At 39.1% G+C, this 17,788-nt stretch overlaps 1 protein-coding gene across 1 annotated transcript in view; it reads left to right on the top strand.

Annotated features, from left to right (window-relative positions):
- Positions 1-17,788, top strand: part of tmem30c (transmembrane protein 30C) — a 138,173-nt gene that overhangs the window by 100,484 nt on the left and 19,901 nt on the right. Inside the window, exon 6 of the mRNA XM_039744867.1 lies at positions 12,882-13,000. Coding sequence (XP_039600801.1) covers positions 12,882-13,000 — 119 coding nt within the window. The remainder of the gene's footprint in view (positions 1-12,881; positions 13,001-17,788) is intronic.

The following is a 17,788-nucleotide window of genomic DNA, read 5'->3' as shown; positions in this document are numbered from 1 at the left end:
CTTAATCCGTTCCAGACCCTTTGACTTATACCAAACAGGACGTATACCAAACAAATTTTTCCCATAAGAAATAATGGGAAAATGATTAATCCGTTCCCATGAAAAAAAAAAATCCTTTTGCTATTGGCATATTATACATTGATGGGGTTGTATAAAATAATTTAAACACTGCTTAATACTAAAATACATAACTACAAAAGCAATTGGATGAAATAAATGAAAATTTTACCTCCCTTTACTTTTTAATAACATCTTTGTTTTTCACAATCGTAGATACTGTCGTTCTCGGCAAACGGTATGCAACAGCCATGTCCCGGATACGCATGCCACCTTCATACTTTTCAACAATCAATTCAAATTTACATGAAAAAAACACAAAATCACGTTGTGACGATGCAGGTTTGGTGTATGCTCCAATCTGCTGCCAGGGATCCCTTGAATCCTACACCGTCGGTAATGTGCCTCGCTGCTAACCTCATCGGTAACAACAAAGCAAGGGGATGGTGAAAAAGTGCAAAGTGCTTTTATTAAAACAATTAACAAAACAAGGTGTTCAAATTAAAGTGCAGTCTCCAAAGTCCCAATAGATAATCCATAAAATCAGAAGTGAAACGTGGAGGTTAAAAACAATAGAAAAAAGTCTTCTTAAAAACGACGTAGTTAAAAGCAGGAAGCATTCTTTAAAAAAAAAAAAACAAGAAACCCGGTGCCTGTTTCCCAACTGGGGAGTCGCCCTACTTGCAGCTGACCTTTGCACTGCCTGCTTCAGTTCTTTCTTTTTACTCCCCTTCAAGCCAACTCTCGCTTCTGTTTATTAAGATAAGCAGCCCCAGGAACAATCATGAATGCGGACGGTCCCTCACAAGTGCACTTTGGTGAGAAACACCCACATCGCTAATCGCCCTGACAACCTTCAACCACATAACCACCATGCCCCCTCACCAAGCTGCGCGGTGATTATTTATTTTAAAGCTGGACTTTGACAGGAGCTGTGGACCCGCTATATCACACACGTGAAAGTTCACAGAGAGTTATAGCGTGGGTTGTTCACTGAATGCTAGCATCTGGTGCACTAACGCTCATCGCCAGTCGTGGCTTTGTCTCGAGAGAGGTAAACAAGGTTAGCACGCGAGTTGTATTCCAAACAAAGGTCGTATACCAAGCAAAATTTTTTGTGTCCAAACAGGACGTATATCAAGTTGGACTTATTCCAAAGCAGACGTATACCGAGGTACCACTGTATTGTTAATTGGAATACATGCATTTCCTGTGTATTCTGTGTCTACAAAGATCTGGGTAAGTATAGGATGAAGGGAAATGTGAGGCAAGAAATGCTGAACACATACTGTACCTAAAGTAGAAACGTTTTCCATGTTATACTAATATTGGTGTGAAGACTTTAGTCCAAATATCAGATAAATGTGCGCTTTTTTTCAAGAATTTAACCAGAGGAAAAAAAAAAAGCATCTGATTTATATGTTGCTGTCAATGAGCTACAAACCCAATCTCAAATGTCAGACAAAGTTATGTATGTCCTTTTGGCTGTTTCATTCCTTATTTCCGTTAATAGATGATTTGTTTCACGGCAGAGACGCAGAAGGGCCGCCCCCGGTCCCCCTTCCTTTTTCTGCACGGCCACTGTACGTGCATCTACCATGTGGTTGGCTCCCTGTCTATATACATGAACAACATCCCACGCTCATGTGCCTCCTCACTCGCTGCCTTACTTTCCACAGCTGTTTGTCGTGCTCGCTGCTCCCTTCTTCTTTACTCCACCGCTTCAAGCCTATTATTGTTCGCCTTTCTTCACGTCTCACTCCTCATGACTATTACTTTTTCTTTTACTCCACCGCTTCAAGGCTGTCATTGTTGAGCTTCCTTACTTGCTTACGTACCTCTTCCGGGTGCTGACTTCTCCTTTTCATTCCCTGCACCACTGCTTCTCGCCTTCCTTTGTATTTTCTTTCTCAACGGGTGCAAGTTTACCCCGAATGACATGTCTATTCTGGTGATCACTGTCGATCACAATATTACCGACCCATACTCCGTGGTTTCCATGCCCCGAGATTGTGCCTGCCTGTTTGGGAAACCCTCTTAATTCTTTGGATTTTTGTTTATCATTGGCTGCGCTTTCAAAGTAGTAAACATCCTTTTAATATATGACATGCCTTATGGAAACAGCAGTATTTCAGCAGTGACATGATTATTGGATTAACAGAAAATATGCATCATAACAAAATTAGACAGGTGCATAAATTTGGGCACCCCAACAGAGATATTAAATCAATACTTAGTTGAGCCTACTTTTGCAAACATAAAAGCTCCTAGATGCCTCCTATAGCCTTTGAGTGTCTGGATTCTGGACGGAGGTATTTTTTGACCATTCTTCCATGCAAAATCCCTCCAGTTCAGTTAAATTTGACGGCTGCTGAGCATGGACAGCCTGCTTCAAATCATCCCATAGATTTTCGATGATATTCAAGTCAGAGGACTGTGACGGCCATTGCAGAACATTGTACTTCTCCCTCTGCATGAATGCCTTTGTAGATTTCGAACTGTGTTCTGGGTCATTGTCTTGTTGGAATATCCAACCCCTGCGTAACTTTAACTGTGTGACTGATGCTTGAACATTATCCTGAAGAATTTGTTGATATTGGGTTCAATTCATCCGACCCTCTACTAAAAAGGGCCCCATTCCCAGAACTAGCCACACAGCCCCAACAGCATGATGAAACCTCCACCAAATTTGACAGTAGGTAGCAGGTGTTTTTCTTGGAATGCGGTGTTCTTCTTCCACCAGGCAAAGCGCTTTTTGTTATGACCAAATAGCTCAATTTTTGTCTCATCAGTCCAAAGCACTTTGTTCCAAAATGAATCTGGCTTGTCTAAATGAGCATTCATCACCCTGCCATACAGATGTTCTTTGTGCAAATTGTGCTGAATTGTATAACGATGTACAGATGCACCATCTGCAGCAAGATGTTCTTGCAGGTCTTTGGAGGTGATCTGTGGATTGTCTATAATCGTTCTCACAATCCTGCGCATATGCCGCTCCTGTATTTTTCTTGGCCTGCCAGACCTGGGTTTAACAGCAACTGTGCCCGTGGCCTTCCATTTCCTGATTACATTCCTTACAGTTGCAACTGACAGTTTAAACCTCTGAGAGAGCTTTTTGTAGCCTTCCCCTAAACTATGACACTGAACAATCTTTGTTTTCAGATCTTTTGAGAGTTGCTTTGCAGATCCCATGCTGTCACTCTTCAGAGGAGAGTCAAAGGGAAGTACAACTTGCAATGGACCACCTTAAATACCATTTCTCATGATTGGACATACCTGTCAATGAAGTTTAAGGCTTAATGAGCTAATCCAACCAATTTGGTGTTGCAAGTAATCAGTACTGAGCAGTTACATTCATTCAAATCAGCAAAATTACAAGGGTACCCAAATTTTTTGCACAGCCAGTTTTTCACATTTGATTTAATTTCATACAACTAAATACTGCTTCACTTAAATCTTTGTTCGGAAAACACCCCAGTACTCAGATGTTCCTAGGAAATGAAAGACATGCTCTACTTTCAACAAAAAAGATAATAGTGGTAAATTATTATGCAGGCTGAGATGGGGTTTCCAAACTTTTTCATATGACTAAGTAAATTGCTTGCAATTGGAGTGCTTGAAAAATGTAGCTTAGCTACTAGCTAAATCGTTTCAAGTTTTAAAATTAAGAAAAGGCACTTTTTAGGGTAGAGCAACAGTTGCGTTTTAATGATTGGTAGTTAGTAGGTCTGCAACGATTAGTTGACATAATCGACAACGTCAACTACAAAAAAATCTTCATCGCAGATTTTTTATTGTCGACGCGTCATAAAAAGAACCTTCAATAAAGGCTCCAGTCACAAAGAAACACATTGGTTTTTGTAACTGCAATGCACTACATGAATGTCTGGGGGCAGTATCATTTGTTATTGTTTGTCAAGACTACACACAGTCCTACCAATGAAGCAAAACATCTGAGGAGAAGAAGAATGTCGAGGAAAATAAACGTGGTTGAAATGGCGAGTCGAATAGAGGAGGGGGAAGGAGATGGAAAAAAATTGAGACAAACTTTCTAAAGTGAGGGAGTACTTCACTGAAAAAGAAAAAGATAGTTAAATGCAGATCATGCAACACGGAGCTTTCTTTTCATGGCAGCACCACCGCGATGCATGAGCATCCTGGAGCTGTGATGCCGCCATCTCTTGAGAATTTATGCTGCCGCTTTTAGTTAGTTAGTTAGGGTCAGATCAGGAGGGAGGGAGAGCATGTATGAACGAGACTGAGAAAATAAAAGCTAACTTTTACAAGTAACAAATTTACACCCGATCTGTTCGTTTTCAAATAATATTGCATTAGTGCAATGGTGTTTTCTGATTGGTACTGTTCAGGTCATACAGTGATTTCTTCAAAATGTCACATATATTTGTCTTTTTTTTTTGTTTTTCCTCCCCCCGGTGCTGCACGCTAACAACAGAAGGCTTGAGCTTATTCAGTGCTAGTAGGAGCATGCAGGTGGCTGGTTGCTTGTGCTATAACAAGCTTGACCTGGCGGCGATCAAAGCACATGTACTGTGCAAGGCATGTATGGGGTCCACTGAGAAAAGAGCCTTCATGGGTCATTCTTTCCTCTGCTTGTCCTGGAGTCCTGTGCAGTCTGGACAAGATCGGGGGTGCTGGAACGCGGTCACTGATTACAACCTCAAGAAGGTACACAAATGAATATGAATAATATTGCATCCATGCCACAATGTCTTCCGAAATGTACTATGTCATAAAATGAATAATTCCAAATATCATATATACCTATGTCTCTTTTTTTTATGTCAGTGCGGCTTTGACATTACGGGCCATAAGGCGCATACTAATTCAGCTTAACCAGGAAGACTCAATAAAATAAAAAAAATAAAAAATCAAGTGACAATGAGATATGAATAAGGCAGATTCTCCAGCGTTTGTGTGTCAGCTTTTATCCATCCAGCTCAGAGAATTTCCAGTTTGATTTTCTCAAAACACTACTCACATCTACAGTTATTCCCAGTTTCAAATAAAAAGTAACAGCGTCGGATCCCTGGGGGCCGGTAGTATGTATCGTGATCGTGACTGAGAGAATAAAAGTGAAAAAAAGGTAACTTTTTACAAGTACTATACATTTACAGTGGCTTTTACAGATGCAAATAAGATGTTTGTGTTTATTGTATAATATTAACAATAAGAGCAACTCGCTACTCAAAATGGTAAATATACAAGGCAGTCAGGATCGAACCGGGGGACTCTTGATTATAAGTCACTAATTCTTACTGCTGCACCATGGAAGCTATTGTATCATCCTTAAACCTTTTGTGAAAGTGTTTATTTGATCTTTGCACTTCAGGCTTTACACATTATACAGTTTATGTCTACATTTTGTCATTTATTACAAAAATATGAAAAAAGTTTGTTTTAACGATGTATTTTTTGGTTAAGCACTTTGAGCTACATTTTTTTTGTATGAAAATGTGCTATATAAATAAATGTTGTTGTTGTTAAGTTAAATGCACTTTTTTTGTTTAAAGACTACATGCACTTTAGTTTGTATTTTTTAATGCATTTCTTTTTTATTGTGATGGTCACACTAATATAAAAACATCTGATTAATTTCAAATTCATATGTTTCACTTGTTGTTTTAATTTGATTATTATCTCTTACATAAATTTCTCTTTTGGTTCATCCTGCTTCCACTTCAAAACCAGTCCCACACGCAGCCGACACGGCATTTCTCGATTCCTATTCGTCCTCTTCCAAACCTTTCCCCACGCCGCTTTTCTCGATTCCTATTCCTCCTTCGGACTACCGCGTTCCTTCCTGTTCAAAACCGGCCCCGCCCACACGCAACCGACGTGGCATTTCTTGATTCCTATTTAGCCTCCTAAAAACCCTTCCCCATGCTGCCTACGGCCTCCCATACACCTTGCTATTTTCGTTTTACTGCAACGGTTGTTTCCTAAGCCTTTGTTATAAAATGAGCGACAGTATCTTCCGTGTCGATGGGTTTTTGTACAATGCCGGATCTCGGAATAGAGATGACAACTGCCTCTTCCTATCGGTGGTTTATTTCTTGACACAAACAGTTGACAAAGGCAATGCACTCTCACTACGACATAGGGCAGTAGATTTCGTTGCATTACATTGGGACAGATTTGGAGACGTTCTTCCTGTTGTTCTTTACAATGCAAATCGAGTTATCGCAACAAGTCAGGAGTACTATCAATACATGGCAACATCTGGGGCCTCATGTATAAACGGTGTGTACGCAGAGAAATGTTGTGTAAGAACATTTCTACATTCAAATCGCGATGTATAAAACCTAAACCTGGGGTATAGCCACGCACATTTCCACGGCACCTCATACCCTGTCGTAAGCAAGTTCTTTGCTCGGTTTTGCAGACTGGCAGCACCCAGCGTCAAAGCAGTGCTACTGTTCCTGTGTGGTTACCCTTTCTTTCTTAGATGCACATTCCTGACGCGGCTTTATAAATGCACTGAAACTAACTGCTTATTGTTTTTTAGTGTAATGCATCGGATTGTAATTAACCTGTAACAATATAATGGTCCAGGGAATAGCTGTAGTATTCCAAATACCATAACTGCTTTAGCGTTGTTACTCTCACTGCACCTTCTTTTTCTGCTTTCAGCTGCTCCTGTTAAGGGTTGCCATAGCAGATCATCTTTTTCCATATTACTCTCACTGCACCACTTGGAGTATTTATATCACTGTATCTGAGTGGTGAATCACAGCAGCAGCTTCTGATCGGAAAGAGAATTATCGGGATACAGCATCAAGCACATGCTGCCTCAGCCACGGCAAAACGCTTCAGAGTCTTTCCTGTACGGACCTCGCAGTTCAGAAACAGTTTAATCCCAAGAACTTTAAACACATTCAATCAGTCCATAAAATGCTCCTTTTAGAACTGTTTGTACTTATAAGTACAATCACCTCACTGTAAACTTGCACATCAGTTATAATATTGCACAACCTGCGGCACTTTATAAAGCACATATTTACATATGATGACGATATCATTTTTAAGATAAAATGCAGCAAAATATGTTATACAGATAAAACAAACTTCATTTAAATAACCTGTATTGTTAATAATTAAACATGTGAGGACACGGTGCCGCAGCGCTAGCTCGTTCATAGATTGATCCTTATTAATTGCTGTATGCTGGAAGGATAGATGGATAGAATAATTAAACATGTACTACAAAGATATTTCAATGTTCCTTAAAAGTTTTGAAGAATCGTCCTTGTAAGCTTACAGATGGCTTAACGTCTATTACAGAGCTGATTGTGTGGCGATTGGGTATTTGGAGAAAGAAAAGTAAGGACGGGAATTGGGGTTAGTACGTTTGAAAGAGACAGTACCGCCACCATGTTCCCATGTTTAATAACATGCTTTCATTCCTATCATCATGAAAAAGATATCACGTATACATCTCAGTATTTTAATTATTCAGACAGCTGTAATATCACGAATGTAATGGATTCTGTGTCCTGTCGGAGGAAGAGAAAGCCGGTTTAAGAACCATGTAGTGATTCAAACACAGAGCACAAAGAAGATCAAATACAAAACAAAGCATTTAACGTGTTATTTTAGTTACGATAGGATGTAAATTAAGTAGTAAATTAATCGATTTTAAGATGAAGTTTATGATGTTCTACTTTAATGACAAAATAAACTACGTGATTAACTCCAACGTTGGGCTACGACTTGCCTTTTCATGGTGACTTGGATATGTGACAACTTCTTTTTCATTTTGGGTACTGTGCGACTTTGTGGACTTGAGCTTTCAAGTTTCTCTGACAGTTTGTCACTCGATCAACGTTTTGTTGATTTATACCACTATTTAAACCAACAAATAGTAAGTTTTTCCTTGCCTCCACTTGGTATTCGCTGAAATTCTTATATTTTCCCCCGTGCTTTTCTCATTGTCTTTTCACAGAAGGCTGAGCTTAAGGGCTATTTATATTGATTTGCATATTCATAGAGGCATAATTCCGGGAGGAGTTGGGGCGGTACAGAAGGCGTGTGCATGAGCATTACTTTTCACACCTACCGGGATTTATGTAGCGGATGAATGTGGAGGTTGGAGTACACACAGATTCTTGCATCTAGATTTTTCTGTGTGTAAGCACCTTTCGGCTTTTGTGCTTACGTCATGTTATAGTGCGAATTCTACACATGGCGCTATGCATGAGGCCCCTGGAGTTTATGGTGGTGAACCTGAAATTCAAGCTCTTTCAGAGATTCTCCATACTACCATTGTCCTTTACTTCAAACACGACCCCAACATCCCGCCTTGCATTTACAATTCTGGAAATACTCTCTTCATTTAACTTCTGTACTCGGGACAACTGGACAATGGCCACTATGAAGCCCTCCTACTGATTCTGATCATGTTCCCACAGCAGCATATAATGTCTGATAACACCAACACATTTACACATTAGTCCTCGGTCATTGTTCTCTTCCACAAAACACTACAGTTTTGTCTACTGGTACAACGTTCCTCTGTGACATTTATAGTAAACCTTTCAAAACAAAACCCAGCCTTGCCAAACACAACAAAATTCACTGCAACGACAAATTTTCAGTGTCACACTTGCACAAAACGTTTCACAACGCAGAACTATCTTCACAAACACACACAAATTCCCTCTGCTGAAAAATTACCTGACTCCCACTCCAGTAACACATTCTTCCAGTGTGATTCCTGCAACAAAACTTTTCAAACGCGAACCTCGCTTGCTAAACACAAGAAAAGGCATTCTTCCCAACTTACACTACACAGGATTGTCTGACTAAATAAAACAAAACTCATTCACAAGTTTTGCAATGCGACATCTGCAAAGCAATGTTTCCAAACCAAGGACAACCGTTTGCAAAGATTTGCGTTAATCTACAATAACCAGTCTTCAGCCATGGTCAGTTGTACGTGGCTTTTTCTAGGGTTAGATTTTTTGACTCCTTATCTGTCGTCTCCAGCAAAACACCTATTCACAACTGCATCTTTCAAAAAGTATTTCTACTTGATTCTTGAATTCCTTTCTCACCGTTTTCCGTTCCTATTCTTCGGCTAGTTAATTTTAATCTTGTTAATGTAGAGACATTAGGGTTACATTCACAGGTTGACAGACATAAGCAGATGAGGTAAGACATGCACTGGAGCTTAGAACAGGATGTGCAACCACAGGTCACAGGCATCAAAATAGTCAGGCCTGAAATAATCATGACTAATTGAAAAATAATGAACGATTAGTCAACTACCAAAATAATCATTCCATTAGTTGCTGCCCTAGTTGTTAGCTACTTTGTCTCACGCAAGCGCAGCTCATTTGCAATTTAGAAATACATGGCGGGCAGTTGGTTATGGGCTGTGTCTTCTGCGCTCCATCGAACTGCAGAGCAACCAGTTATTGTATGAAATGTCAGTGACCTGAGGAAAGAGATTTCACTTTTGTCAACAGAAGATGTCTCTAGGTTTGTTGCTACCCTTTTTTAAATCAGCAAAAGGGTCTGAAATATGGCTAGATATAGCAGCACCTAGAGTCACCTAGTTGGCAACACTTCTCTTTGTGCTCCTGTCTACTTCCTTCATTTCTCTATCTTGCTTTTTCTTTGCCAGGCTCTTCCTCTGTATACTCTCCTGTACATCCACATTCCACCACTAGGTTTCTTTGTCCTCCTTCCTCTATCCAGATGTCACACCTAGCACCCTTCTATCTGTCTCCCTTACCACTTCTACTGTAGTTGCCCAACTATCTGGTAACTCTTCACTGCCACCTAGTGTCTGTCTTAACTTCCCAGCTCTTCACCTTTAGTCTTTCTTTTCCAGCTTCCTCCATTTGATACTTGGTTCTACCCTCACTCTCCTTCTTTTCTTTGATCCGCAGTGCCATCCTAAAGACTTAACATTTTAACCCAAACATCATCCTGCAAACATCATCCTGCAAACTAAATATACTTTTCCCTGCTACCACTTTGCAGTATATATATACACACACCCCTTCTCTGGTGATATAAGCATATAATTTCCCATCTGATTCTGCCCCATTTACTGTTAAACCTGAAATCCTTAAGTAGTGTTTAATGCAATGATCTTGTCATTATTATTATATCTTGCAAATGGAAGATAAATCCATAATTTTGATTTAACTTTAATTACAGCACTTTAACATGTACACTTCAGTGAGCTTTCGTGTAAGGCAATACTTCGTGCCCCACAATTAGTCTGCCTTACCTTGTGGCTGGTTTGACACAATGCATAGAACAATGAGATGTAATTGGAAATATTAAGGTCATCATTATTAAAATATTACTGCAGCTGTAAAGGAGAAAAAAAAAAGTAAAAACCATTATATGGACCCTGATTTGATACTATGATTATCACTCATTTCTGGCAGAGTCCAAAGATGCGGACTATCTTTTTTCTGAATGTAATGGTAATAATTGTACCCTGCCATTCCCCATTGTGCAGTGAACACCTCCAAAATAATAAAACAACCCCACCTTCAATTTGATTGGCCTGCCAGCTGTTTTACTTTGTTCACTGTTTTCACACTGTTGCAGTCTTACTTAATGGCTGGTTATTTATCTTGATAATTTTCAGGACATCAGGTCTTAAGAGCAGCCATGCAAAGGGGCCTAATTTCTTACAAGGCAAACACTTTGGCACTGTGCCTTGCTACATCATTATTATGTTTTACTTTTTGTATTTGCTGGTCAGATTGCAAAGCATGAAGCACTTATGACCGGGTCCTGTTTGTGATGCCCATTTTGTATCCTCTGCTAAAAACCCTATTCTGACATGACTTCCTGCTGCATGGACAGCTCTGAGGAATGGGAAGGAGGGCTTTGTTTGAGCCCAGGAGAAAGCATTTTTTAGCGAAGATACAGGACATCTGTAGGTAGAGTTGAGTGACTGGGGTGAGGGATAAGATTGTGCTTTTGCACCATATAGGCTGTGTGGTTTAAACTTAAGCATCTAGCTGCCATTAGTAGGCTCAAAGCAAGATGGTGGTGCTGATGCATCTCTTTTATATGGTGGAGCTGCTTGGGATTTTGTTGGCTCTTAATTATAAGTAACAGTTGCTTGAGTACCGGTAGAATTTTTTATTTATTTATTTTTTTTGGATATTGGTGTCCTTGCTCCGATGTTGGTGTTTGTTCATGCGTGTAATGCCCAGCATTATTAACCTAAGTTCAGATATATTTCAGTAATTACATATTTTTAATTCGGATATTCAGACCTTTATTTCTTGACTAATTTGACAGCAGTAGTACACAATGTTAACTTTCTGATGCTGAGCAAACTGGCTTATAAATTCGTGTGCATACCAGCAATGAATTAGTCATCAGAAATAATACTGACAAGTGATTACATTGCCCCAAGCAACAACATCCGAAACCAGCAATGGATGACATACTGGTTTTCATGTCAAAAACCTGTAAAGACCACTATGAGTATTGAGAAGAACTAGAGATATCAGGGAAACAAGTAATATCCATAAAGCTTCTGTTTACAGTAAATTTTAAATTTTTTATTTTTTCTTCACTGCATCCTATTTTGAAGCCTTTATGAAAAAAAGCTTAAAAGTTAAATCCTGGTTATCTGCAAATAAATATTTTATTTGAATATGTCATATTTAGATTTTTTTGCATAATATATATTTTCTATTTTATTTAGTGATCACCTTTTTGATAATTATTCTTTGGTTTGTGAATTTATGAGCTAAATGTTGGATACCACTAAAGAATATTCTGTTGATTAATAAAAGTGTTAGATAAACATCATGCCAGAATGTCAGCTGACACTGTTGACAGTGAAGTTTATGTTCATGAGTTGGCCAGCTGGCTAGAGATTTTGAGGCCCATTCTCAATCGTAGCCTCAAGGTTAAATATCACCGCACCTCTGCTATGCTCCCATATGCTGAGATCTTTAAGGATCTCGAGCAATGCACAAAGCAGACATTGCTGACAAATTATTTTAAGCCAATGTGTCCTTCATGATTTCCAGTGCCATCCACCAGCCATGAAGGACAGAGTTTTTATGTTTGAAAGAGTGAAGACTACTGTTTTTAATTAAGCTTTGTTTCAGATAGATTCATTACCAGAAAAAATAAACAATCTGACAGCTTGATATTATGAGTTTTTTTTCCCTCTATGCCAGGGGCCCTCAGGATTTTGTTCCAACCCAATTGCTCGAGTCAGATGTCACTTGTAGACACGTTTACTAGAGGTACTGCCTATGACAAAAAAAGCAACTGGTGGACCGAGATAACTGACACCATTACAATCCATATAGCTAACATGTCCGTGGACAGAGACTAATATTGACAAAGTGTAGTTGGTTTACAAAAAATATTTACTATTTATTCCTTTTCTAAGACATATTCAGTGCATTACAACTTTTGACAAGCACCTCTGGATATTTTACCAAGTCTAAATGCCTCTTTGGATGGTTGAAAATATGTTGTTAAAATTATAGTTTAAGTTTTGAGTCAAGGGTTTCTCTTGTTAACTGTAAAAGACTTAACATTTCTCTATGGAAATCGATAATCTAATACAGTGGGTTCACTGGAAATTCCCATCACCATGATTTGCCCACTAAATTAGCTGAATTCTTGAATTTCCCAAATAGGTGAATCAAAAATTACTGTAATGTAGAAATGAGATCATAACCATGCTACATTTTTCTATTTACTCTATATTTTATCTTTTTGACAACATTAGGTACTGTAGAGTACAGTGTGTGAGAGAATATTTTTTTCTTTAAGACTTGCACTCTTATGCTTTTTAACAGGGTTGAATTTCACGCGACCATCTGATATTTTTAAAGGAATGCAAGGATACGAATGCACTGAAGCAGACATGGAATTTGTTCACCAAATGAAAAATGAAAGTTCACTTAAGCAGTTAAAGGTGAGAAGAAATGCATGAATACATACGAGGACTTTTCCTCCTCAGCTATCATTTCTCATGGCTTGAAATTCATTTCTGAGACATGGGGCGAATCTCCCTTTAAAAATAACAAAAGGTGGGAGAGAATGCGGCTGCTTCCAGGGGGGTATTTTTCGTACGTGGATTACTTGTTTAGCCGGATGTAATTGTTGACGATTTGGCATGATCCTGGATCTGTCGGTTTTTTGAAACTATTGCTGGATGTGTTGTCATAGCAGCAAATCCTCAAACCTGCTTGGAGCTGGTTTGTTCTATGTAAACAAGGATTAGCTCACACACAAAATCAGTGACGATGCGTGGAATTCATCCAGTCATGGCTTTGCCGTTCATGAATGAGTGACCAATTGATATTGGTGCGCAAATTATATGAAGAGAATTTCATATAGAGAGGGTGTTGCGTGATTGGCAAGATCCTTTATTGGTCCTGGAGGAAATTCTTTTCGAAAGACACCGCTTTAGCTGAGGGGGAATATTGTACCTCAAAGATTTATTAGCTCCTTATATTCGAAGTCAAACTCGGCGAAGTCGGGCTCTCACAACCACACAGACAGTATGCATTGCTTTGAGGTTTCTTGCAAGCGGCATTTTTTTATATACTGTAGGCGATGCAGAACATCTATCGAAAAGGGCAGTTTGCCAGGCAATTCGTAAAGTTTGTTTGGCTCTGAAATATTTCCTTCGGGTTTTCATAGTGTTTCCTGGACATGTGCAGACAATAAAAGAAGCGTTTCATGCCATTGCAGGTACACAGGCAAAAACACCCACAGTTCCATAAAGAATCTCACAATCAGCCTAACATTCTCATTACCCAGGATTTCCAAATGTGATTGGGGCACATGAAACTGATCAGAGTGTAGCTTGATCAAGCATTATTTGGAAAATGTACCTCTCCTCCTGATGAATAATCAGACACAGTGTCTTCATCAAATATTTGACCTTCATCATATCTCGTTGGTCAGACACAAGTTCTAGGGATATGAAATTCCCTGCAACTGACCCAGCAAAAAAAAAATGACCTCATAAACAGGGTGATGGGCATGTTGCTGGAGAGCCAACTCTTCTGCAGGGGTTAGGTCTGAACCACGTGGACCTCCATCTGTCTGCCTTCTTATTAACTTTAAAATTGTTTTTTATATTATATATGATTCTTTATGTCAACAATTCTTTAGTTATATACCAATATTTACCAGTTTGAAGTATATTCTTGTACTTCACTTTAACCTGTTCCACTGTTCTCCTTGTGCTCACGTTTGATCTGGAATTATCACATATTAAATAATAATTAATCTGACACATAGGAAATGAAACGCTACATTCAGTAAGTACAATGCACACTACTTAGCGTTTAATTTGTCGGCCATTTTTTGCTAGCCGTCTTTTCTGGTTTGGGCAGCTTTTGCAGTGTTACCCCTTGTGCATGTTAAATCTTGAAATTCTTTATATCCTTCGAATAAAAGGTCCTGCTCCGCTTGTGTGAAAAAAAAATGCGTCAGTTCTTTCGTCATTTTGTTACAGCCTATCAAAGACTTGCTGATCATGTTTTCTAGACTCAATATATATGGGCTTTTCAATCAGCGCGGGCACGCGCATTCATCTTGGATGGTTAGATCCCCCTAGACTAATCTACTACACGACTGTGTTTTGAAAAACTTCAGTGAATGTTAGCTTGGGGTATTAGTGACATTTGCTGGAGTTTAAGGAGTTCCCCGGATTGACCATACCCCAAATTCATATGATTATTACTTTAGTGGATAGTAGTCCCTGCCCTTTATTTATTTTATTTATGTATGATATTTATTTGTTATTGGATATGTGCTTTTTATATTTGTTTGTTGTCATTTTTGTACTTGGGCTGTTTACAGGGAAGCTTTTACAATTTCATTGTACTGGTTTAATGGCAATAAAGACGATAAATTTGGTCTCGTCCGATGCGAGAGATGGACGTCTGAAGTGGAGATCCGCTAGCAGCGGTGTTATTTTTCATATTTGCTTATTATCCTGAGATATCCTGTATCTATTGAACCCAAGGAGACTGCTAGAGTATATATGTAAGCATATATAAACATCGCCAACAAGAAAGAAGGTCCAAAAGAATCGAAAACTAAAGCTGCACCCAAGCTAAGATCAGCAAGCCCTAGCTCAAGATACGGCCTTTCAGAGAGAGACCTGGATCAGCTGGGCGAAAGTACAGACTCTTCGGGATCAAGGTCCGCTACATCGTCACCGGCTGAGAGCGAAAAGGGGAGCGAATGTAAGATCGTGAGTGCAGGTCTCGATAGCTTGCCGATCAGAGTAGAACACCTGAAACTGGAAAAGGCCGGGAATAGCGGGGACACCCGCTACAGTAGAGCCTGGCGCTTCACCTACTGTACAAGAAAGCACAATTGAAATGTCTAAACTGCAGGTGATGTTCGCTGAGCTCATACAAGATATAAAGAAAAGCGAGAAGGCAATTGAGAAAGCAAGGACAAAGGCACATGAGAGACTAAAACAGGAGTTGCTGGAATTGAAACAGGAATGGCAACAAGCAAACGAAACGCAGCGGCTGATGCTGCAACAGGCAAATGAAAGGTTGCGACAAGAAATGCAAGTGGAGGTGCGACAGGTGCTGGGTAAAATTAAAACGCTTACTGATCAATTGGAGGATCTCAAGGAGACATTCACGACTAGGATTGAAATAGCCGAAAATTTAGCTACCAGTGCTGAAGAAAAAGCAGAAAATGTCAGCTCCGAATGGAAAAAACTCAGAGACAGACTGGCTGCTTTGGAAGATGGAAGTAGAAGGTATAATGACAGAATTGAAGGTCTGCCTGAGAATCGAGAAAATTCAAACCCTGTGAAATTCGCAGCTTAACTTTTTTCTAAAATAATCGGGGCCGACTTTAAAGCAGAATCTGAGATAGCAGCGGCTTACCGCGTACGCGGATCAAACACCGTTAGACCCAGACCCAGATCTTTTATAGTTCGTTTTGAAGGATTATCATTTAAGCTAGAGGTGATGGCACTCCTCAGAAACAAGGAAGATATTATATATGAAAATAACCACATTTGTATCTTCCCTGACTTCTCTCCAGCAACAGCTACTAAATGCACAGCCTTCTACAACATTAAACAGCAGTTACGGCAAGCCAGCCAAATACAGCCTCTTGTATCCGCAAAACTGAAAGTGGAATGGCAGGGTCAATTCTATGTCTTCGCTAGCAAGGAAGAAGCAGAAAAGGAATTAAGAAAGCTGATCCCAGGACTATTCTGATACATAATAGTGAGTCATGGTGGTTAATGATAAAGCAAGGATTAATAATCTACTGTCTGATATATTTGTTTTAAAATACGGGTTTTTATCAGCATATATTCTCATTATTACTTAGTATTACTAGGGCACTATCTGTTTGTTTTGTTGTGCTTAATTACTTTTTTTTTTTTTTTTCTTTTTTCTTTTCTAATTATTTCATCTACCCTAAACAAGACTGTTCAATATCATACCCTTGGTTTATTGTTATTGCTATTACTGCCTTAAGACTTGTTTATGCTTATTCTGGACACATTTTTAACACCATTATCTGGGTGTATCATCTTAATGCACTAAAATTGCTGAAGACTATATATATATTTTAAGTGCAAAATTCTTTTTTTTTTTAAGACTATATTGGTAATAGATATCTCTATCTTTTAACCCTAAAATGCCGCTGCATGGGGGCTTGTTTTGCTTTGGACGTGCTCTGTCTCTGGGTATGTCAGAGGACTAGGACTGTGTGAAGTGGGTTTTAGCCTCACTTGGGGAGGCAAAAAATTATGGGGGGAGACGAAGAGAGCAGGCTGGATCTATACCTAATCTATCCTCTTAATCTTTATAATTATAACTACCAACGTAATAATAAGCTGCATGGCAACAACTCTAGGGGAAATAGGAAATTAAGGCCGAAGCTGTCTCACTTCCAGTTAAGACTATAAAATGACATCAAAAACTCAGAATCAGTGTCTCCATGATGGGACAGTTAACTTGTAAGCTGGAATGTTAAAGGCCTGAATCATGAATTAAAGAGAAAGAAAGTACTCTCTCACCTAACAGGTCTAAATGCTAAAATAGTATTTTTACAGGAGACCCACTTACTAAGCAAGGATCAGTTCCGGCTGCAAAAAGACTGGACTGGCCAAATGTTCCATTCTAGTTTTACAAAGAAAACTAGAGGTGTGGGAATTCTCATACATAGAACAGTACCATTTGTAGCATCAGATGTAGTATTGGATCCTGAAGGGAGATATGTAATGGTCATGGGAGACTTATCTAACTGTAAAATGATTTTGATAAATGTTTATGCACCTAATGTTGATGATAAGGAATTTATACAAAATTTATTTGTATCCATTCCCAATCTGAACACTCAGTTATAATGGCTGGGGGCTTTGTGTTCTAAATCCACTTTTAGATAGGACTTCTTCCACAGGGGGAACGGCATCTAAAACCGCAAAGATAATTACAAAGTTTATACCTGATCACATCAGACTCCTGGAGGTTTTTAAACCCAAATTCAAGAACATATTCTTTCTACTCACCAATACATCATTGCTACTCAAGGATTGATTACTTCTTTATAGACAATAACTTCTTGCCTATAATTAAATCTTGCAAATACGATGCTATTGTTATTTCTGACCATGCACCTATGATCTTGGAGCTAAAATTACTAAGCCCCATACACTCACCCCCAGAGATGGCCTCAACCCGCTTCTATTAGCTGATGAGAATTG

Source organism: Polypterus senegalus, chromosome 2 (genome assembly GCF_016835505.1).
Source record: "Polypterus senegalus isolate Bchr_013 chromosome 2, ASM1683550v1, whole genome shotgun sequence".
In the NCBI taxonomy this organism is placed as follows: Eukaryota; Metazoa; Chordata; class Cladistia; order Polypteriformes; family Polypteridae; genus Polypterus; species Polypterus senegalus.
The sequence above is the reverse complement of the archived record's forward strand: the minus strand, read 5'-3'. Positions and strand labels throughout refer to the sequence as shown.